Below are 24,737 nucleotides of genomic sequence, written 5' to 3' on the forward strand. Positions count from 1 at the left end.
CACTGCTACTGGCGTCAGACGTTGAGGAAGAGGAGTCAGAACCTCTTCCCGACCTGTTCCAAAGCGGTCCTTCAGATAGCTCCGTTGAGGGTGTCCGAGTGGCCCCTCACCTGACTTCTGATCAGCAGGCTGAGGTGAAAAGTTTGCTTAGGCAGTTTTCCCCCCTGTTTTCACAGTCGCCTGGTTTGACACCTTGGTGCAAACATAACATTGACACAGGAGACAGTGTACCTACCAAAAGTAGGGGATACAGGATGTCGGATAAAGTACGGTCTTATATTAAGACCGAGGTCAACAAGATGTTAGACCTTGGGGTGATTGAACCCTCTAGTAGTCCTTGGTCCAGTCCTGTGGTATTGGTTCCAAAGGCAGGCACTTCTGAATTGAGGTTCTGCGTGGATTACAGGGCTCTGAATGCTGTCACCAAGACAGACGCTCACCCCTTGCCTCGAACTGACGAGCTGGTGGATACCTTGGGTGCCTCCAAGTACCTCAGCACGTTTGACCTGACTGCGGGCTATTGGCAAATAGCTTTAGCAGAACATGCCAAGGAGAAGACAGCATTTTCAACTCCCGACGGGCTTTACCAATTCCGGGTAATGCCGTTCGGATTGAAGAATGCACCTGCCACTTTCCAGAGGCTTGTGAATCATGTGTTGAATGGGTTGGACGAATTCTGTCTTGCATATCTAGACGATATAGCAGTTTTCAGTGCCACCTGGGAAGACCATGTGAAACACCTCGGGATTGTGCTCCAGGCTCTTCAGAAAGCCCACTTGACCATAAAGGCGAGTAAATGCCAGATTGGACAAGGCTCAGTGGTTTACCTTGGGCATGAAGTAGGTGGAGGAAGGATACAGCCTCTCCCCAGTAAAGTACAAGCAGTACAAGACTGGCCTACCCCCACTACACAAACCCAAGTGAGAGCCTTCTTAGGACTCACGGGTTATTACCGCAATTTTATGGCAGACTATGGCACCATAGCTGCTCCTCTGACTGCCCTCACAACTCCGAAGAAACCCAAGAAGGTAACTTGGACTGACGAGTGTGAGAAGGCCTTCAATGGCTTGAAAGACTCCTTGTGCCAGGCCCCTGTGCTCAGGGCCCCTGATTATCAAAGACCTTTTATCGTGCAGACGGATGCCTCTGACACTGGGATAGGAGCTGTACTATCACAAGTAGATGAGAAGGGTAAGGAACACCCTATCGGTTTTATTAGTCGCCAGCTTAAGGACAGAGAGCTCAGATGGTCCACGGTAGAGAAAGAATGTTTCTCTGTTGTGTGGGCCCTAAGGAAGCTGCGGCCCTACCTCTATGGGACCCACTTCACTGTGCAGACTGACCATAAGCCGTTAAAGTGGCTAATGAACATGAAGGGGGAGAATCCAAAGTTGCTTAGGTGGTCCATAAGTCTACAAGGCTTCGACTTCACTATTGAGCATAGGCCAGGTGTCCAACATAGCAATGCTGATGGGTTATCCAGAATGTTTTACCGACCTGAACAAGAGACTCATCCAGGGGTGGATTAGTTCCCCCTGTCCATAGTCTGGGAGGGGCGAGTGTTAGGAAAGATTTCGTTATTGTAGGGAACTTTCCTTCCATGTGGCAACCCCTAAACTTTTTGCTATTGTTTTCAACCTGTTTTCTTGACTTTGCCAGAGAAGTGCAGCCTTCTGCCGTACTCCTCTGGGCTTTCGCTCCTTTCTTACGGGGAAACTGACATGCCCTTAAGACAGTCAGTACCGGGGAACGCTGTTTCCCGTAGTTTCTTTTATCGTGTCGCCATTTTAGTGCAACACGACACAAGAGGGCACTGTAAGCTAAGTTACAGCTCTCTTGGGTCTCTAGCCTTCTACAGACCCTAGACACTCTTGTAGGATGGTTTTTGGATCGGTGCAAGTCATTCAGGGACTGGGCTGGTGGCAGCGATCATTTGGTTTATTTTGAGCTCCTTTTGCCGTTCTGAGCACCTTTTTGCCGCGAACACAAAAGGGTGGCCCGGCTACCCAAAATGGCCGGACCACGAGGCTCCTTTGTCTCGTCCACTGTCCGTCTTGCTCCCTTTACCTTCCCCCGGGTCAGGCGACCCGGGGCCTTCCTTATTTGGGCATGTAGTTTCCCGCGAAACACGGTTGCTTTCGCGGGCTTCTACATGTCGTTTGAGTGCCCCCAGGATGTGGGCTGGGCTGTCTGGTCCCAATACACATCCTGGGTGCCAGAGAGTCTAGGGTGGTGTGAATGCCTGGGACCACTGTGGTCCGTGATTGGTCCACGTATGGTATGTGTGTTGATGAGCGGATCTCCCATTGGCTCCCCTCCGTTTTGGCGCGAAGGGAACCGTGGATAAGAGGGAGCTGGAAACACCACTACCATGTCGATCTCCTGAGTTCTTACGAACCCAGGGATACAGGAGCCAAGTATCCTGCGAACACGAGGCTGGACCGAGGAATCGCTGGTGACCCCCTGAAGAACTTCTGCTCCTCATTGCTGTCGTCCGGTGAAGCCCTTTCCACCTAAGATCGAACAAGAAGGCCTGTACTGGCGCTTCGACCTATTGGAATAGCAGGACCAGCTATTCCCGGCACCTTCATCAACTCCTGCCGTAAGCCTTCGGAAGCGTCTCTGGGCCATCCAGTTGACTGACCAGCTTACTAAGGAGTCCTGCTCTGTAATCGCCGACAGGTTGGGTGGTATTCTGAGTCCGGGGCACGCTCACACGCTTCGTTTGCTTAGCAACCCTAAGCTAGAGGTGAACGGTGCTCGTTTGGCTTGAATACACCCGGCCGTTCCGTTGCCCTGCCGTGGCGACAAAACTGTGCAGGATTCTTCGATCGGGACGTCTTTTTACTCTGCACGACGACGAGACGTTCCCTGCTCTTCAGAACCTGCCAGAAGCTGCATCTATCGAGGAGAAGCTCGGGCCTGCTTGCTTCGGGGACCGGTGAGTAGATTAGCTAGGATCTGGTCGCCCTCCTGCAGTGCCCCTTGCTTTTCCCCGCTGTAAATACAGCTCCCCTTGTCCGTACTCGCGCCCTGCTTCTGCCTCACAGTGGAGGCTGCGCTAGAGTCGCGGACCGTGTTCTCCTTCACTAGGGCACCCTACAGAGCTGTCCAACGTCCTCCGAAGAGCTTCACCTTCTGCCCATTGGCACCGGCGTGTGCAGGTACTTTTGAGCGCTAGGCTCCACTCTTCGTAGGGATTGGACTACCATCTAGTTAGGGGCCTCAGAAGGCGGACATATCACACGCATTGGTTCGCACTGCCTGTTTTCCTTCCCCTGCAGGTGGATAACATATTTCGTGCTGCTAATGCTGTGAAACTGTGTATTCTGTATATATATTGGGTGGATAGTGTATGTGTTGGTTTAATATCGTTGTATATTGCTGCTTTTACTGTGGTTATTAGTTTCAAGGCCTTATAATAAATGTGTATCTATTTTTGATATAAACAACTGTTTGGAGTAGTTTGTAAGCGCTCTTGCTTTGTGTGCTCACTGCGGGCTTTCAGTCACCCTCACCCCTCTTGAGACCTAGTCTTGACCGCCGCGATCGCTACCTTGATCGGTCTGGCTTGTCCAGAGGTTACCCTGTTCCAAGTAATTAGGTTGGCCTTCTGAACTTCTGCGCCACCAGGACAGAGTTCAGAAATCCGTTTTAACAGTTACAAGCCCTTTCTTTTCCCAAATATGACATATATTTAGTGACTGCTTTAGGAACACTATGCTTTTGTAGCCTGCACAAGTCACCTCTTCTTAAAAAGGTCTGCCTGTGCTCTTTCAAAAAACGTATGCTTGTCATTCTTCACCACATTCGTTTTCCTTATTTTTAAATGCGAAGTACGTCTGTTTAGTCCATCATCATAAAAATCCTGTGTATCATGGCTCAGTTTTTGGCCCGTAGTAGTGCTTGTTTTGTGAAACATTACCAAAAATATGTGATTTCCTAACTAGATGAGCCGGGGAATGTAGCCGTGCATTGCTATTCGCAATATTGACACAAGCTATTACCTTACCAGTCCAAACATATCCAACACATACTTTTTTTTCACTCACTTTTCCAATTTTTTCCCGAAATATAGAAAACGTAGGTACATAGTCCCCTTCCTGAACATAGAGTTGCGTCTACTTTTCAGAAATATATGACTTTCTGGGTTCCCATCAAGCTTTCCTACCCTCCCCTTCCATTCCTTCCGAGCAGGTTCTATTAAAAAAGGGAAAAATCGCCTTCCTAGTACAAATCTGAGGGTAAAAGTATAAAAAAAAGATTTTATGTTTTCACTCAACCTGTTCTTGAAAGCCTGAAAAATTGCAAATTCAGAACTGCAAACCATTTCTTTCTAGCTCTTACGAGAAAACAACCACAGGCCTCTTTTTACATCATTTTATTGACATTTTCTGAAAAATACAAAATATGCTCTCTCACTCCCCAACAGCAAACTAGGATTCCTTGGTGGTGTTATGACCGCCTACTTGTGGGAAGAAAAGGAGCCACATTTGGCTGCGATATCTCTTGTAACAAAAATGTAACAAGGGATTGAATGCCGACATACGGAAATCTAAAACAAAAGGGTTCAGCACAGGAGGGAAAACCCTCAGCAGTTAAGGGGTTAATTAGTGGAACATTGTTTAATAGATGATGGTTAACTAATCTCATTTAATGGGTTGGCTGCTGCTGGAGTCCCATTACCCGATGTGGTACTCGGGTACAGTAGAAAATAGTCTACTTGTGTTCTCTGCTGTTCGGGGTTGCTGGTGGACTCTGTAACTGTAAATAGACTAATGTCAGAGCTCCTGATCTAATAAGCTTGTAGATATAAGCCTTAACACAACAAAGCCTGGTTGTTGGTAACTGGTTTTCAAAAATCTTTTTCATAATTAACCTCTCTGATCCACTCTTGTGTTGTGAATTCGATGTACAGGAGTTTCTCTTCTCCTTCTCCTCTTTGCCTAAATGTCACTCAACTGTGGCACTGTACGGCGGAACGCAGCCTTAGTGCTGTCCTATGAAAGAAATAAAGCTGGGACCAATATTACTGCACCTTAACCTGCAATGGGGCTTGCTAGGAGACTGTGAGCTTAATAGTAATGTGACTAATAATGACACTGATGCTGAAAGCCTACTTTCCCTATGTCAGAAACTGGCAATGCTTATGGAGGGGTTATCCCTCCAGGTGCACCCTATGCACACTCAAAGAGTATAAAAGCGCCACACCTTCCCCCAAACACCTCCCAACACAACCATGCTGCCAGTAACTGAAGCAAACATGCAGCTGGAGGTGCAACATGCCAAACTGCAGTGGCAGGGGCTGAAGTACCAGCAGAGGCAACAGGAGACCAGGGAGAGAAGGAGGATGATGGAGATGCAGGTGGTGTCAAGTTCACTGAAGAACTAACACAATTTCACCCTGACCACAGAACCTGAATGAATGTTGACCCTCCACCCTAGGTTGGCATGGGTTCCTGGTTATAGGTAACAGGTCACCATGTGGCAGCCAGCTGCGGGAAGAGGGTTAGGGAGATGTTGTATATATGTATGTGAAGTTAGGAACACCAGAAAGAGAGTTAGGAAATGTAGATGGATGGGTAGGGGGGGATAAGGGCAACACATAGCATATGTAACGAGGTAACATGTATCAAACATAAGCACCCATAGAGGCAGATGACCACATATCTCTCATCCCTTCTGCCAGGTGTGAGAACAGAATGCCCTTCCTTACTCAAGAGCTCCTATTCTGAAAACCCTGCACTCTTCCTGTCCTCCTGTCCAAAATACTCATACATTAATTGCATGGTTAGAAGCAGATGGTTGCCAGACAATGGAACAAACATATACATAATCACTTGTAATGGGCCCCTTGGAATCCTGAAAAAGGTAGAACAAATACAGAGGGCACAGAAAACAACATGAAAGCATGGAATACGTTTTACGGTAGCCGGAAATGCCCAATCAAACGTCTACTGGACCCTCTCTGGGAAGGTTGATTTGTGTATACAGTACACTACTTTGGGCAGTGTGTGAGCATGTGTTCAGTGAAATAGCCTGTATGTGAGGGTATGCAGTGCTGGGGGCAGTGTGTGCATAGCAGTTTTGGGTCTGTGACACTGCATGCAGTTTGGGGAGGGTGTGAGAGCAGGCGGGAGGAAGTGTGTGAAGAGCAGGGTTGGGTCTGTGTACATGCATGTATTGTGTGGATGATGGGAGTGTAGAGCAGTGTTGGGGCTGTGTGCATGTGTGCGGTGCAGTGGATGGTGTGAGTGTGCAGTGCAGTGGGATGGTGTGTATGAACTGAGCATGGCAGTGGGGAGGTATGTATGCACAGTGCTGTGTGGTACAGATGTGTCATGGCATGTATGTGCATTGCGGAGTGATGTAGGCACGTGCAGTGCAATGGGCTGGTGTGTACACAATGCTGGAGAGGTTTGTGAGTGTACGGGGCTAGGGGCTTGTGTTAGCTGGTGTTGGTGTTTGTGAATGTGCAGTGCTATGATCTCCCTGTTCAGTTCTGGGATGTTTATTGCCGAAGCTCACTTGAGCAAATGTTGTACCTGCTTCATGCTTTGTAGTTAAAGGAGGTCCTTAATTGTGAACACATATCAGAAGACATTTCCTTTCAATTTCCCTTATAAATCGAAAAGAAAGGCCTTTCTCACACTTTTTAAAGAAGTTTCGCTTCACCAATTTTCAGTCAAAATAAAAAATCTGTGTATATATTTGTGAAAGTTTCTTTGTATGTTCGGGGGTTGGCTCCAGCCCCATAACAGTTGGTGGGCTGACATTCGCCCTGCACAGTGTGGGGTCTGGTGCTGTGCTATCAGTATGGGCAATTTCAGGAGATTGCTGATTTTGCGATTGTTAGCTCCAGCCCCACAACATTTGGTGGGCTGAAGTTTTGGCCCGAGGTCGGCATACCAGTCTGGCGTGTATTGGCAATATTGAAATCTGACCAACCCCACCCATTCAACCTGCACATGGCGGGATCCTGCCCTGTGCTATTTAATTTGATATGAAATGATGTGTCATTTATACTGCGCTGTGCACAAGTGTTTGTGAAAGTGTGTTTGTATGTTCGGGGTTGGCTCCAGCCCCATAACAGTTGGTGGGCTGAAATGTTGGCCCATGGTCAGCATACCAGTCTTGGGTGTACTGACTATAGTGTAATTTGATCAACCCCACCCATTCGCACTGCACAGGGCGAGGTCCGGTCCTGTCCTATTAGTATAGGCGATTTCGAGAGGATGATGATTTTACGACTTATTCAAAAATAGGAAGTTAGGACACAAGGTTGACATACCAGTGTGGGGTGTACTGGAGATGGTGACATTTTACCAAGCCCACCCATGCACCGTGCACAGGGGTGGAGCGGGGTCCGGCCCTGTGCTATCAGTATAAGCGGTTTAGGGAGATTGCTGATTTTGCAATTTTAAAAAAAGGGTGTTAGGACACAATAAAACATACATAAGGCTATAGCCGACCCCCACGTGCATGTCAGCTACAGATCCAGGCAACGCTGGGTGGTATCACTAGTATATGTATATTCAAACAATGACATTGTTTTTATCTCTTCCTGACAATCATGTTATGTTACCAAAACCTCTTTGAACGCAGCAAAGACCCGATGGTATCTTGGCGCTACAGAGTAGCAAAATAAGCAGGAGAATGAGAAAGAGAGCCCAAAGAAAGGAGAAAAATACAGTAAGCAGACTAAAAAAGAAGTGCTTTCCGAAAGGCATCATCATGCAGCTCCTTAGCACTCTTGCTGTTCATTTTTTTTCATTTTCATTAACTTTGACGTTTGTATAGCACCTTTCACCATAATTATGGGCCCAACGCAATGTTGGTTGAACGCCCTCGGAGGGACCAGAGTCAAACATTTGGTAAAATTGGGTGATGCTATTATGCGTATGTGGATTTCACCCATTAAAGTTATGCGAGGGTGGCCAAGACCCTGTTAGTCACCCATGTGTAGTGGCATGTGGATGGATTCAGCAGAGTTATACTATAAACTAAAGGGGGGTTGTGTTTAAGGAGATAGAGACTTATGGGGGAAGCTACAGTTTGAATTTTTGTCGTTAAAGGTAGCTTCATTTTTATGGCAGAGGTGTTGTGCAATAGTGTTTGTATTATATGTGAGTGCAGGGTGTGTGGCATGAGCCTGTCCCCTCTGCTAAGTTGCGAAAGTGCAGTGTGCGAGAGGAGAAAAAAGGTTAGCTGTACAAAAGTCTACGTTCTCTGCTCCATCTATGTACAAGGAGCAGTGATATGTTTCACTGACAATCTAAGTGCTAAATGAATACATACAACTCACCCTCTGAGGGGATGTTAGAAAGATAAATGCCATCCCTAGTTCATTCTAATGTGAGCAAGGTCACCTTTCATGGTTACGTGCGACGGCATGGCCCACCCTCATGTGCTTTAGAGTTACATAAAGGGCCGGTTACAAATGTTTCTAGGGCCTATTCAATGGCACTCATTTGATAACTTTCAGTAGGATGAAAGTCTGAGTTGGCCCTGGTGGTATGGGATGCAGCTGGTGCATCAACCCACTGAGCTATTTTACCACCTACATGATATCAATGTAGTAAGCATCCAGCAAAATTGTACAATCACGCATTTGATGAGCATATTTACATGTGTTTATGAGCAAAGCAGCAAAGCTGAGTTCTAGAGAATTTGGGTCAGTCTGGCAAGTGGCTCTGGGGCAGAGCCAGCTGAAGATCTATCAAGGCTGGTGGGGATTTTCAACATGGTGTTAGGAGCCACCTTTGCCTTACAACTAGTTAAAACAGTCAGAGGCATAAGTGGGGTGTTTACATTTTAATAACATTAAATGTAATGCAGCAAGGTGGTTAATAGCTGCATAATATCACGGGAAAGGCATCCACACCGGAGCTGAAACAATAAACATCCCCTGAAAAATTATTAATTGCTCTTTGGCAGCAGGGTGCTAATGATGGGGAATTCTGAATAAAAAATGCAAATGAGGTGCTAAGAACATTGCCAGAGGCTGCCAGAAGGAGGTGGCGGTCATGTGCGCACTGCACACGGTTAATGTCCCCAATTAAAGGGGTTTAATTCTGTTTCATGAGACTTCCAACCAGGGTCACCTGCTCCCGGCCCCCAAAGCTCCATGGCACATTTCAACTGAAAAACTGTAAAGGCTTCAACACCATTCCTGCTCTGGGGTGAGTGGCAAAGTAAGCAGGCAGCAGCTCTCCTCCAGGGGCAATCAACTATAAATCCAGTAGGAAATGTGACTAAGAAGTAGCATTTCCACAGTTGGGGACTGGAAAGCTCCTTCATTTAAAAAGGCATGTCCAAGTTGGGAAACTGCAACTCAGCCAAGACTCCTCTTGTTCAGGTGATGAATTCAATTTTACTCAAGCATCTGTCTTTTGTCTGTTCTTTTATTCTGTACCTGGGCTGTAGCTGTGTTGTGATTTGCAGAGGAAAGATTGGCCATTTAACCTAGACATCCCAACCCAAAGGGTTAGGAAAAGTCACCTCTCTTCTTAAAAACGTGTCTTCCAGTGACAATTGTCACATCTTTGCTCTGTGGAAATTGTTAAATACCAGTTTTGCAACAGATTGCTGACCAGGCAGATTTAAGTGTTAATTCTAAATTAGATGATTTAGGTAGTGTTATGATGCACATTCGAATTTCCACTAACATTCACTCTAGATAGGTAGCGAACATACCACTCTAACATGGCCGCCATATTTGGTTGACTTAGCAAAGGTATTATCACCATGGGGTTCCCATGGTAACCTTTAAACAACACTAGATATTTAGTGAGACGCGCGTTTCTGCGGTTTCACCGTGTATTGAGACGAGTTTGTATACAGCACTAGGTAAGCTTGTGCCTACAGCCGTAAGGATGATAACTAGAGTAGACCTAGAGTACCACCTAATGGATACATATATTTACAGATTGTTGTTTCGAGAATTGTTCGTGTCAGAGGAAATACTGCGATCTCTGCTAGCGAACGCGCAGCCATTTTTGGAGGCTTCATTTTGTTACAGGGAGACCAGGTCAGTGTAAATATCAGTTCCCTAGCATTATGTCTAAGTGATGTGACTCTGGGTAATGACTAAATGACATTTCTGTTTTCTCTCCATTGGTATGGTTATACGCTTAATTTCTCAACATTCCAATTTTCCGTACGTATATTTAATATTTTATCTGGTTTGTGCACTGATGGGCATGAAATGGTGGCACTTTTTATTGGTGATGCATATTTACGTTTCTTTTATACGTGGGATTAATGCTCTGGAAATGTGGTATTTATTGACTGCTATGTTTTGCACATTCGTGCATACTTGCCAACCGTGACTATGGACTTGATATTGCTTGTTTGATAATTCTTTTTGGTGTTTTCGTGACTTTAACTTGTGTGACTTATGATTATATACAGGCCCTGATGAAGGATCTAGTCCGAAATGCATTGGCCTATCCCAGAAAGCATTTGCATTAAGAAGAAATATTAATTGATGACATTTGTTTGTTTTTTTGTTCGAATAAACAGTATATATATAATATAAGCATTTTGCATCAGATTGTGAGTACTAGTGAGATGGTTTTTTGACTCACTGAAAATAAGCCACTTTGCAGTGGACATAGGAGTGCAGCCCGCACCGCTGGCCTCACGGCCAAGGTCTTTGAACATAGGAAAAGTCACCTCTCTTCTTAAAAACGTGTCTTCCAGTGACAATTGTCACATCTTTGCTCTGTGGAAATTGTTAAATACCAGTTTTGCAACAGATTGCTGACCAGGCCCTCAGCATGAACTGCTAATAAATCACAATCTTTGTTAAAGTGTGGCGTTTTTGTATCCTGCTGGTACAAAAGCACAGGTCTCCTCACCAACCCATGACATACAAAGAAATACCAGGATGTGTTTAACAGGAGAGCAATTCTCACCTTACAATTTAAAGGTAATTGGGGCAGGCCAATCTGAAATCATTTGGCACTCCAAAGATGCGCCCAGCTGTGCCTTTGTCACAGATCATAGGATGTGGTGGGGCGAGGAGGGGTTACATGGCTTTTATTTGCTTTTCATACATTACAAAATTACAGCCATTCTATTTGTATATTGATATCTTTTAGCTCTGAATCATACAAAGAAATTATTATTTAGTGACTTTGTTGGCTTAACATTAAAATATTTTCACTACAAAATTACAGCCATTTTATTTGTATATTAATATCTTTTAACTCTGAATCATGCAAAAAAATGATTAGTTAGTGACTTTGTTGGCTTAACATTAAAATATGCTCACTATCTTTCAAAAGATGCACTGGAGGACGTCTTTGACAAGACAGCATCCAGCTATGTGCCCTCTCACCCTCTACTCCACAGGACAGTGACTTTAATGCAGTACAAAGGAAGGAATAACAAATGGTCTATTTACATTTCTAGCACTTGGGAAAAGAAAGGCAGGTTTCTAAAAAAGAAGGCCATGCTTCCCAATTGGAACAATAAAAAGCCTTTCTTTTCCGCCACCCCAAAAATAGGAATTCTACTGACCTTGTATTAGAATTAACTTCTAAATAATGTATTGTTTCTGGCCTGCACGTCTCCACTTTCTACAAGTCCACATGCTCCAACCTCGTCCACATCCCTGCTCCCATTTATCACGTGGCATACTAACGCGCCTCTCATGCTGGCAGAGCACCTCATGGGCCCAACCGCTTATTATACAGTGAGTATTACTGCTTCGGAGGGCAAGGGCTTTGTGAGGAAGGCATGGTATCAAAGTCAGACAGACACAAGTGATCATAGTTCAAGGGCTTTATTGAACTTCATCAGGGGTGTGAAAAACGCCTATCTTAACCTAAATCTAAGATGGGAGCAAGCTACGACCATCAAATAATAATAATACAGTCCTAGTAGTGTCTAGTCAAATAAAAAAAGGCCTAAACTAAAAACTATTGCCAATCCTTACAGCTATGCTACAAAATAGTGTGGGATAATGTTCGAAAAAAGGAAAAAGTGTTCACAAAATGATAAGTCAGGATGTTTAGGCCCTTGTTCATTGGCCTCCCTTCCCCACGTTTTTAGCACGGGACAAGGCAGGTCACTCGAGCACAGCACACTCTTGGGGTTCTTCAGCACAAGGTCACAGTTCCTTATACTAACATCAGGGCCTCTTGTGCCCAAGTCTCTTTCGTTCACAGTCTCTTGCATCAGAGGGCCTGATGTACCAGAAACTATAAAGAAAAGTTCCTTTCCAAATATTCAAGTCGGGTCATTTACTCTTCGCAGGGGATCCCCCTCAACAGGGCTCAGATCCTTCTTTCACAATTAGCCTCCCTCAGTCGGGTTCGGAGCAACTTTAATTCTCAGGCATCCCTCAGTCAGGTTCACATTTGCCACAACAATATCTTCTCAGGTGAGTTTTACTGTTCACCCTGGATCCCCCTCTTCCGTGCTTGGATCCCCTTTTAAACAATGAGTCTCCCTCTTTCTACTAATTTTGAAAGTCACAATCCTTTCATGAAAAAGGGAAGGATAACTCCCTCCTTGTCGTCCTTGCTGCCTTTCTCCTCGGTTTAAACTGCCATCCCGCAATAGCTGCTTCCTTGTGCGTTTTGCCTTGCTCAGAGTGTGCTTTAGTGCTCTGCCTTTTATGTGCTTTCGTGCTACGCCTAATGTAACTAGTGCCTAGATGCCTCGGGGTTTTGTGCGCTGTAAATAAATGCTAAATAAATAAATACATCTGTATGGGGAAGTGTGATGGGTGTCAGGTGTGTGTGTAGTTATCAGTAATTGCCTGACTCTTTCTGACCCTTGTGTTGGGACATGTCAGGTATTCAGCTCTGGTGTTAGTCTGTTGTCGCTCACTGTGAACTGCCCGTGAGAAAGTGTTTGTGTCGGAAAAGGGGGGGGGGGTTCAGTTTCTAGATAACCTACTTGGTAGGATGGGGAAAAGGTGTCCTAAGGAAGGGGATACCGCATTTCACCCTTCGGTGTCCCACTTCCACTCCCCGAAGACCCTCATCCAGGTAATCCTCCCGCGCTGGTCCACTCCCAACTGGATCCAATAGTGATGGCCGTGTCCTGGCCACCTGGATGACAGATCCCCGGGGACTAGCGCGTGAGACACCTTCAGGTTTCTCACAGCTTGCTCATGCCTCCTTTCCAGTACCAACAAACATAGTTCCCTCCTAACGCCTTATTACAAGGTGGTTCATGGTTTCCCTTTTACCTTGATTTTTATTATGGCCATTCCTCATGGCAGTTGATATTTGCAGCTTCTCCCTTCCCCAATTGGAACTTCTCACATATAATAGTGCAGACTAATGTTCCAACTAATATGGGCACAGGCAGACGCATGCCTGCAGTGCCAAGTGCCCCAAACATGCTATATGAAAGGCCTGTCTTATGCCACACCAGGATCCTGGTTCAGACGGGTTTGAATGAGCACAGGGTCCTGCATACTATTCCAAAATCTTTCAGTTTTAGAATAATTTTATATGCTACACACAACTACTACAACACACAAGAATTTCATATCAAAACAGGGGTTACTTATGTCACATTTACTGGTCAAGCATTTTTGACACTCAGTCACATCACTCCCCTAGTGGCCATTGCTGGTATGGCACTGTGCGGTGTGAGATTTCTCTCCTCCCACTTCTTTATTTGTGTCATCTCACATTTAACTGTACATAGCCAGTTCTTGGAGCTGGCACTCCAGTCAGCTGTCTTGGTACTATCAGATCACCTTCTCGCTTTATCAAGTGGGATGTCTATATGCTTATCTGGTGTTGGATCCTCTACACCTTATTGGCACTGGTGAGCACATCTCAGGAACATCATGCATTAGTGGTCTGACTTATGTTAGCTCTAGTCCGACATTATACTAGAAACCACCTTTATGAACTATTGCTTGCTATCATAGGCAGCTTTCTTCATCTTTCTTTCAAAAAAGTTTTGTTTGATCAAATTGCCAATACTATACATGCATCCCTGCAAACACTATCATAAACCTCCTCTGTGTTACCGACCACAGTACTTGAACATTTGTTTGTCTGTTTCATCTCCTTCCTTCGACTGCTTGCCTTTCCCTCTCAGTTGCCCCCCTTTTTCCCACTCTACAGTCTACAGTTTGACTTTTCCCTGGATGGGGTCACAATTTGTCTATGTACAGACAAGGCTCAGTGCTATAAGGGCTCTATGGTGCTGATGTACGGAGTATACAAGACTCTTAATGTAAAGTAACATACCACCCCTGGGCCCCACATCATATAGCGAGTGGTAGGGCACAGCCCCCTAAGTTATCTTCACACACAACTTAAGGCCAGCCAAGAGACTTTGTCACAAAACATAACAGTGATATAAAAAAGAAGTTGCTGCCACAAGCTCTACATTTGCATACCTGCTACTGCGCCAATATCTATGTCAGTGATGGTATGAGATATCATATGCATTTTGTGTTTGAATTGTATGGAATTTCTAAAGCACTTTCACCGAAGCACTGTATGTTATGTTATGTTATGTTACTTGGCATTTATATAGCGCCTTATGTATCATTGGTTTGACCTCAAAGCGCTGGTAGGTTGAACGCCCTCGGGAACCGCAGTTCAAGTCAGTAGAGAGAGAGAGTGTCGTATGGTGCGTCGGCACACCGGATATGTGTGCAGCTGGTGTGGTTGTTGCATGATAGCTGCTTCTTAGCGGTAGGTGTGGTGCTGAGGAAATCAGTTGGATGTGTTCAGTCTGGAGGGTGGACACTCAGACTGAGTTCTGGCTGCGTTCGGCCTGAGGAGTCGCCTAAGCTAGCCGGTATGTGCTCAGCTAGCTGTGTTTTATTAGGATGATGAGGTGTTCGTGGGGTCATGTTAGTATGAGAACAGCTAGGCCGAATGTGTCATAAAATAAGCTGTGTTGTAGTTTAATGATGGTGTATAGGAGAGAGTAAGCGTAGTAGTGTGATATGGTGGTTATCAGTAAAGCGATTGCGACCAAGCGCGATAATAGGACAGGAGACGTACATAGCATCATACGTATATAAAGTGACAGGATGGATAGGGTAAACATGCGATACAGATAACATGGGGATACAGGTACATAGCATAAACATAGCATAGATAGGAGATACAGAGATATACATAGATATATCCGTTCCAGCCATCCTTTCCATCCATCACCTCCATCCATTCCATCCCCTCCATCCGTCCCATCCTCTCCATCCGTCCCATCCACTCCATCCGTCCCATCCACTCCATCTGTTCTATCCACTCCATCCGTTCCATCCACTCCATACAATTATAAAATCTACAGGGGTTGTATGCTGATACGCAAACATGATGGATCTTAACCACAACACATGCCACTTGAGAGACCCAAAGAAACACTTAACGCCTAATCATTTGAAAACTTGGAACTGCAAACTCTACAAGTTCATTAGCCTTTCTGCAAGAGCAATGAGCTTTGGCATGATCAAGTCTATTGTGTGCTTGATAGAAATAAACTACTGGTAAAGGGAGGTCCGTTTGCCAGTTATCTATATTTACAATATTTTAACTCAAAACACAACTCCTAAAACTTCAAACCCTGCATATGATATGCATTACTTACCGTAAAAGCATTTCTGATGGTTGTATCAGCCCAGACTCACACACCATGCATATGGTCCGGCATCCAGCAGCAACCGCTGAGCACTGCATCCCGTCCCTCGAGAATCGAAAGGGGGTGCCGACAGGGGCGTGCCTGCAACACCATCCCCACGTTACATGCAATGAACCCAAGATACCCCACGCGTCAAGTTCCCCCCAACTGAACTTCCTCTGCCCAGAGGGAGCCTTATGACTATCGTGAGTACAGAAAAGAGAGAAAGTTGTAAGACGTCTATGTTCCTTCCATCCGAGCGGGGAGGCAGGGAGGGCGCATGTGAATCTAAGCAGATACAACCATCAGAAATGCTTTTATGGTAAGTAATGCATATCTTCTGATGTTTGTTAATCTGCTTAGAATCACATGCTGTGCATAGACTAGCAAGCAGTACCCGGAGTTGGAGGTGGGTTGTGAGAAGGAACAGTAGTGAAGAGATGTCTTAGTACTGCCTGTCCCACCTGAGAATCAGACCTAGAATGAGTGTCTAGGCAATAGTGTTTTGTAAAGGTGTGTACAGAACTCCAGGTTGCCGCTTTGCAAATGGACTCCGGGGGAACATTTGCAATGAATGCTATGGACGCCCCAGTGCCTCGAGTAGAATGTGCTATAGGCTTGAAGGGCAGCTCTCTCTTAGCAAGACTGTAGCAAAGTGTGATGCATTTGACAATCCATCTAAAGATAGTGGATTTGGAGACTGTGTCTCCTTCTCTTCCTGCTGCCACCAAAACGAAAAACTGATCAGTCTTTCTAAGTGGTCGAGTACTTTCCATGTAGAACATGACAGCTCTGCATACATCCAGTGTGTGCAGGGTTCTTTCTCCCAGGCTTGAAGGATTTTGAAAGAACATTGGTTGTTCTATTGACTGGTTCACATGGAACCTGGAAATTAATTTAGGCGCAAGCCCAGGGTGGGTGCGCAGAACCACCTTATCTTTGTGAACTGTTACAAAGGGATCTAGGATTGAGAGCACTTGTAGTTCACTTACTCTCCTAATGGAGGTAATAGCTATTAAAAAAGCAGTCTTATAGGTGAGGTCTTTAAGACTTGCTTTGTGAATGGGCTCGAAATGTACATCAGTAGTACAAAGCAATGAAATGACAATGATGGGAAAACCTAAAGTCACATTGGAGATGAGGACAGAAAATGTTGCTCAGATTAGTATGAAAGACAGAAAGTGAGGAAGCAGTCATTTAAGACACAGGTAATCAAGGTGAGAGAAAATTAAATACAGATTAGGAGTTTAGCAGCACAACAAGAAAGAAAAGGGCAAGCTTTACGAATGATGTGAAGGTGGAAACAGCCAGAGCAAGCAGTGTTAGCAATTTGATGAGAAATAGAAAGTTAAGAGTTGAAAAGAACACCAACCTTTCATGCAGAGGAGCATAATGACCGCAATTATGTTACAAAGGAAAAGGACAGGGGAGGAATTGGAGATAGAGCTGAAGCTGGGCAAAAGAATATCTCAGTCTTAGAAGAGTTAAGAAAAAGAATGTAATCCAAGCCTGAACGACAAGAAGACAGTTCGAGAGAGTAGATTGTGTCTGAGTAGTGAGGGTTGCAGGGCACCCTGGAGAAACAGGCAGGCTTGGGTCCCTCGAAGCAGAGGGGGCACACAAAGAGGTGCTATCTAGGACTGGAGGCTGATTGTTATTATGGGCACCAGTAGACAAATGCCCGCAGTACCAACTGCACCAAACATGTCAGATGAAAGGCCCCTCTGGTGCCAGATGCCACACCATAAACATATGGTCTGGCCCCTCTGGTGCTAGACTGCCTTCTTTGTCATCTCAGATGTCTCACATATGCCAGGAAGGACAGGGCCATGAGATATTTGTATTTGTATTTCATTGAATTTATATAACGTTTTAATCCAAAAAGCTTTACAAGATGAACCAGCAATATACAGCAAGCATTACATGACAATTGAATTAAACCAGAAAGCAGCACAAAAAACAATGTACATTATGGAACGGGAAGAAGAGAAGGGAGGGGTCAAGGAGAGAGAAGAGATAGTGGGTGGGAGGAAAGGTGGAAGTAGAAGTATCAGCGGAGGCAAAGGGAGTAGGGAGAAGGAAGGAATAGGGGAGGGTGAGAAACGTACAAGACATAAGGAAGGAGAGAGTGGGGAGAAAGGAGAGAGAGAGAGGGGGGAAGGGAGCTAGGAAAGGAAAAGGAGGGGTTGGAGACAGTACTAAACGAAGTAAGAGGAAGCAAAGGGTTTTAAGGTGGTGAATGAAAAAGCTAAGGTTTTAGGGAGGTACAAAAGTAAGTGAAGGAGGAAGTAGAGTGATGGAAAGAGGAAGGCAGTGATGAAGGAGATGATGGAAAAGAGGAGGTGCTCGCGGCCATTATAGCCGATGCCGCTACTGCTTTACTATGTCCGTCTCCCCATTACTCCAACCCCACAGTCCGCCTACACTAGGGCTCTCGGAAGTCTGCCATTGCCAATAATAGAATGTAGATTTCCATGTTCAGCGGTGACCACGTTAACCACCATGCCCCATCTTCTCTTGAGCCCAGGGGTGTTGCTAGGTCTAAGGGGCTAATGTAGGGACTGTCGGGACTCAGGGCTAGCTAGCCTTTTTCGTTATAGACACTGAGCTTCTATCCGGGACTACAACCAGAAGACCCGGGGCTATAGCCCCCTCAGCCCTCCCTAGCAATGCATCTGCTCGAGCCTCGCTGTGCTATTAGAAATAGTGATTCTGCCTATAATAGCTAGTATACAAGTCTCAAAGCACTGAAAACAGATTTCAGCACAAGCATTGCATTTTATGAGGGACATGGTTCCAGGCGAGAGAAAGAAATAATATCCACGTCATACATATTATGTCAGAGCAAGGAGCATGACAATGCAATATTTAGGCATGTGGGGTGTCCTATCTATGTGCTGCGATGGATATTCAGAGGCAAGTTCTGCAACCGGAAGAACGTCAGTGCATTTCCAAACCAGAAAACTGCAATGAAAGTTACTATATTGGCTACGGGATGGGCCAGGAAGAGGTGGCATACAACTGGGGTGTGACATTCAATCAGATTAGAGTCCCTCTAGGCAGAAACACCTTTTGCCTCGTCTCAGCACACGTAGGACTCCATTGCATAGGGCTGACCTGGGTTCATTCATAAGTGATGCGCATATTGGACACTGTTCAGAGACACCAACTTGGTCTGGGTACTACTAATGCTTAACACAGTACATGCAAAACCCCTTACTCAGAAAGTGTGTGCCGCTGAGTTGTAGTGTATTACCAGACAATAAAATTGTTGTTTTTATACTTTTTTTATATAGCATTGTTGTAAAGTGCACTGATATCTGACCACATAGTTTTGTCTTTGTTAAATCGGTGTAAAAAGTTAACATACATTGTGCCCAAACACGTTTGGTGTCATGGGTTTAAGTTCTCGGTTTGGTAGGCCCACCAATTTCCCTCCTAAGTGGGCATGCGTTCCCTGCAAAATGTTCCCATTTCTGTTTTCCTGGGAATGACTTTGTCCATTTCTTCGCTCCCTATTCTCAGACCTCATGAAATCCCCCATCCCGACCCAATGATGAACACGCCCTATGGAAAGATCCACAAAGGATTTGCTGCCTCGGTCTATCTCAAAGTTAATGTGCTACAAGAAGGAGACTGTTTTGTAAGTGTTTAAAAGAGAGCTCAATTGTGGTGTAATAGTATGCTATTTTTTCAAATCTCGCTTTCTAGAACCTTTATATTTAAAATAACTGTACAATTTTGCATGTTCTCATCCAAACAGGCTTACACAGGCTGCTTCAGACACTTCCCAAGGAATATTTTTTCAGAACTTTCTTCGCTTAATGCATTAGTTTACAACAAAGAACTTCCGCCCGCACAACTGTCTATCTCCTAATTTAATGCAAGCCCAGCCCCACCTCCCAGCTCAAACCGGCCGCATTTATTAGTCCACTTGTTGGATTATAAGATATTTCTGAAATGAGTGAAGGGGCACACCTATTCCCCATTTTCATACATTTGGTATTTTTCCGAAAAGATGATGACCACTCTTTCCTTTACTTTGTTACTTATCATGCGCCAACACACCCAGTCTCATTTCAATTCATCCAGCATTGTGTAAATGTCCCACACTTTGAGAAACTATTCCCGATTCAATGGCTATCCCGCCCTCTTCCAATGCACAGGTACACACACCTTTGCGGCCATGGTCATGTTGTGTGCCATATGTCGAGTGTATACATTACCTTTATTCCTTCCATATTGCGAAAAAAGCATCAGCAATGGGGAGACCTCTCTTTCAACCCCCCCCCCCAGTTCCTTAATCTAGGCTATGAACTTGTTCCAGTATTCCTGTATATATCCATATTCCCACCACATGTGCTGTAACTGCCCTCTTCCTGGGAACCCCCTCCGGCACTGGAGTCTAACCCCAACGTTCATTATGGAAAGCTTAAGGGGTGTGTAGTGCCGCCTATGCAGAATTTGTACTGTCTGGATTTTGTATTGGACTGCTGTCAAGGCTCTGTATGCGTTCTGGCATCTAGCATTTCAAAGGGCTTCCAGAATGTTTCTCCCCATATCGTGACCCCTTTGTATCTGCACCCTGAGTGTATCCTGCAGCTCTGCCAGCACTACCCCCCCCCCCATATAGGCAGGCTATAAGACCTTCACTCCCTCTGTTTGTCATTTGGAGGTTCTCAGATGGTGTTAGGTCCCTTTGTAGGTAATTTCCCCATCTAGCATCTGTTTAAATTCCTCTGAGTTGCGCACAGAGGGCCAGACCCTCGAAACCTTTTTGGGTGCAAGTGAGGAGATGCACTAATCATCTCCTCACTTGCACCAAAAAAGGAGAAGCCCAATTCACAAAGGGAATCTGAATGAGCGCATCAATAAGGCGCTCATTCAGATGCCCTTTCTCGCCCCTTTGCTCATTTATGCAAATAAGGAGGCGTTTCTGCACATTAAAGTGTATCCCGAATTCACAAGCAGGATGCACTTTTAAACGCGCATAAATGAGTGTCCACCCTCTTGCACTTGTTGGGAACAGGCACAGGCGGAGGTTCAAACCATGGCAGTGTCATATCTGACCTTGTCATGATTAGTTTTGGTTATTAGGTGGCTCTGATAGCGCTACCTTTAAGCCGAAATTATTGTCATTAAAATAAGAGCTGTAACATAAGAGCTTCAAATAGGAGCTTTGAATGAGAGTCTGTAATGCTTTCAATGGAGACATATGAGGATGGTTACATGTTGTTTGGCTGTGTCCATCCATTTAACATCAATTTCTAAGTCAAATCTATGTGATTTCTCACCCATTCCCACCTTCTCCACCCAAAACGACACCCCTTTTGTACTCTTTCCCTGCATTTGTATTGTGTGCTGAATTTGGCAGCCATGTTTACTTCCAAAATGGCAGCTCCTATATGTTAATGTTTCTAAAAAGCTATTTGACAGTTTGATGCATTGAAAATATTTACTAGAGCCTTTGAGTAATGTGCTATATTTGTTATTTATTTATTATTACAAATAAACAAGTTACTGTTATAGATATGTTTTGTTGCAAAATGGCTCTGAAAATGTCCATGTACTTATTTGTGGGTGTGGGTCTATTGTGTCGTGATGTAAGCCGTACCTGATTGGATGTGCAGTTTTGTGATGTCAGTAGGATGTGATTGGGTCTCTAGCCTGTGTTTGTTTCCACAAGAAAGCCACTTTCAATCCACATTTGAAAAGAGAGGCAACACTGTTTTGTCTGTTCAACTGATCTGTGTTAGTAATTTGGTTATTTGTGTATTTGTGAAAAAATGTGTACTGTTATGAATGTGTTTAATTGTTAACTTATGTATGAATGTCCTTAATTGTTAACTTTTCCACTTAAACTTGGTAGTAACACTAAGTGGCACATTAACTAATAAGCTGTTAGCCTCAGAATTACTTTTTTTCTTTGCTGGCTGATGCAGTGTACTTTTGGGGGCGGCCAGTAGTGTGTTCATGGTGTTGTGCAGATGCAGCTAGTGAGGGCCAGCCGCCACCATTAACTAATAAGCAACGAGCAACAGCATTACTTTTTTTGTTTGCTGGCTGATGCAGCACGCCTTTGTTGGCAACCAGTGGTGTGTTCATGGTGTTGTGCGGTGGCTAGTGAAGGCCAGCCACTGGCACACAATTTGTTTGTTTGAGATTTCCCTTGGAGTCTTGCTGCGTAGACGTTTGGAAGTAACCTATGGCGGATTATGCTGGGCAGCAACAGTAAGCGAGCTATTCACTAACATAGTGCCAGCAGCACCGAGTGATTGCAGGAAGTTGTAGCTTTCCCTTGAAGTGTCGGTGCGGAGACATTTGTAATTAACGTTGGATAACACACCATTAATATATGTCTAGAAGTGTTCCCAGCTCAACAACAGAGCATGGTGCCAAACAGCAATACAGCACTGTTATTAAGGAACAATGTGCAAAATACAAGATTCCTTGATTTTTAGTAATGCCACTTTGTGCACATGTGGTTGCTGTGCAGGTTAAACTTAATTAATGTGTTGTGTTTAGTGTTTAACTTTTGTGCTGGCCTCGCTGCGCTCCCAATATGCGGTCACCTGAGGGGGCATCCGGCATTTTCTTTGGCCAGTAACCAGAAGTGAGACATTCATTAACACGGCGCCAGGAGCCCCGAGTAACTGCAGGAAGTCATAGCTTTCCCTTGGAGTTTTGGCCCAGAGAGGTTTGTAATTAACTTATAGTGGAATAAAGTATTTGGCGAGGAAAGATGTGGTGCGCCTTTGGGGGCGGCGAATAGTTTTTTTGTGGTGGCGTCCTCTATTTTAGTTTAAAATCTGCGAGCGATAGAATAACATTGGGTTGTGCCATGGTGTTGTGAGGCTGCGGCGAGTGACGGCCAGCCGCCAGCACACAATTTGTTTATGTTTCAGCTTTCCCTTGGAGTATCCGCAGAGACGTTTGGAAGGAGTAAAGATCGCAGTGTTTGTGGTTAGCAGGAAGTGGTAGCTTACCCTCCTGCAAAACGAGAGCTTTACTATTCGTTTTGTCAGTAATGCACTTAATTGAATAGCTTGCCATAATATATATGCCGAGCAGTTTGCCCAACTCAACAACAGCGCATGATGCCAGCGCATGAAATTAACAGTAATGTAGCACTGGTATTAAAGAAAGATGTGCAACACGCAAGTGCTCTTTGTGCCAATATGTTATATTGCATAAAGTGCTTCTGCCTACACCAAAAAATCCACAAATAGTAATCAACCGAGTTCCTGTTTGGTTGTGAAACTGGTTTGTTCTGCAGCAACTGTCTGCGTTGACATTTCCAATGAATGCCTCTATGCCTGTCGCTTTTTATGGATGTTTTTCTTTTGATTAAATTGATAATGACAAACCGAAAATGCAGATGTTAAAATATGAACAATTCTTACATTTAGATTGTGTTAATGTCTGAGCTGCTGTGCACATATATGCATATCCAACATATTGGAAAAGAGAAGGCAATGGGTGTGCGAGGCGTTGTTTGGGTCACATTGCTTGCAGTTTTCACACACTGCCGCGGCTGCTAGTACACGTTTTTAAAGCCATCCACTACCAGACAAAGGGCCTGATCACGACTTTGGCGGTAACGCCGGTGGTATTATCCCTACCGCCGAACTCCCCGGCGCAATAGTGCCGGATCACAAGTTCGGCGGTAATGTAATTCCCCATTCCCCATTGAGCCCATTCAGGAATGCCCCATTCCCCATTGGGCTCAATGGGGAAAATTTGCGCTCTTACCGCTCAGAGCTGGGGCGAAATCCGCCGAAGTCCTGATTTGGCGCACCCTTAAATCCGGCGGTAATAGCGCTACCGCCGGATTTAAGGGTTACCGCCAAAGTCGTGATCAGGCCCTTTGTCCACACTCCAGTAAAGTATCGGACACTTTAATTGTTTATACTGCCCCTCTAGGTGATTTGTGTGTTTGAGTCATTTCAAAAATGCACAGTTGTATGCCCTTGCATGCAACCTTTTTGTCAAATTACCCTTTTTATGCTGATATGTAAATCCGTTTTGAGTCAGCACATAATAACAAATTGAGAGTTGTTTTGAATACCGCACTGTGCCACCAACTGGTGTTTGGTGGCGGCTGGTTGAAATTTGAGGCAACTGTGACCTTATTTTCAAGATGACCAACAGAAGACCTTGCTTTTAGTCAGGAAGCCTTCCTTATGCTTTATTTTATTTAGTTATGTGCAGGGGTGTTGCTAGGTCTGGAAAGGATCAGGGGCTAAGCTAATGTCGGGACTGGCGGGAATCGGGGCTAGCTATATCCTTTTGGTTATAGCCCTTGAGCTTCTATCCGGGGCTACAACCAAAAGACCAGGGGCTATAGCCCACTTAACCGCCCCCCCACCCCTAGCAACGCCTCTGGTTATGTGTAACTTCGGTTCATGGTTGTGTAACAAGTACCCATTAAAACACTCATCTTGCAAAACGAGAGCGTTGCTATTCGTTTTGTCAGTACTGCAATTAATTGGATTGCTCGCCATTCATATGTATGTCCAGCAGTGTTCCCAGCTGAACAACACAGTGTGGTGCCAGCACTGTTATTAAGGAATGATGCCCAAAATACAAGTCCTTTTTTATTTTGAGTAATGCCACTTTGTGCACATGTGGTTGCTGTCTCAGGAAGGAGCAAGCAGTTAAACAACGCTTGGTGAATTAAGTTTTACAGATGCACTTTTTGAATCAAATGTAAGCACCCTAGTGCCTATTATTGAAGTCTTGGTATGCAAATGCCATAGTTTTGGGGTATGACACTTGTTGCCTATCATTTTGGACTACAATTCCTATCATCCTTACCCTATGATTACTGTGGCAGTGGTTGATGGGAGTTGTAGTCTAAAATATTTGAAGTCACAAAGGTTGCAAACTCTTGCTGAAAGTTTTTTAGCTTCCATGTAACTTTTTAAAATCCTTAGGCATATGGCATGCCGTGAGAGGCACACACTTATCTATTTGAGCTTGCTTTAATTACGATTTCTAATCAGGGTTTGGCACACTTTTCTATTGCTTTAATTAAGATTTACAATCAGGGTTTAGATTGAAAGGGCCTGAGAGTGTTTGTTAAAAGCGGGATAAAAATATCTTATAATGCCTGCTTTTAGCTA

At 44.7% G+C, this 24,737-nt stretch overlaps 1 protein-coding gene across 1 annotated transcript in view; it reads left to right on the top strand.

The window, feature by feature from the left end:
* Positions 1–24,737, top strand: part of LOC138488500 (cyclic nucleotide-binding domain-containing protein 2-like) — an 808,593-nt gene that overhangs the window by 684,200 nt on the left and 99,656 nt on the right. Inside the window, exon 11 of the mRNA XM_069615519.1 lies at positions 19,138–19,255. Coding sequence (XP_069471620.1) covers positions 19,138–19,255 — 118 coding nt within the window. The remainder of the gene's footprint in view (positions 1–19,137; positions 19,256–24,737) is intronic.

This window comes from Ambystoma mexicanum, chromosome 9 (genome assembly GCF_040938575.1).
Source record: "Ambystoma mexicanum isolate Mex_15411 chromosome 9, UKY_AmexF1_1, whole genome shotgun sequence".
NCBI lineage: Eukaryota > Metazoa > Chordata > Amphibia > Caudata > Ambystomatidae > Ambystoma > Ambystoma mexicanum.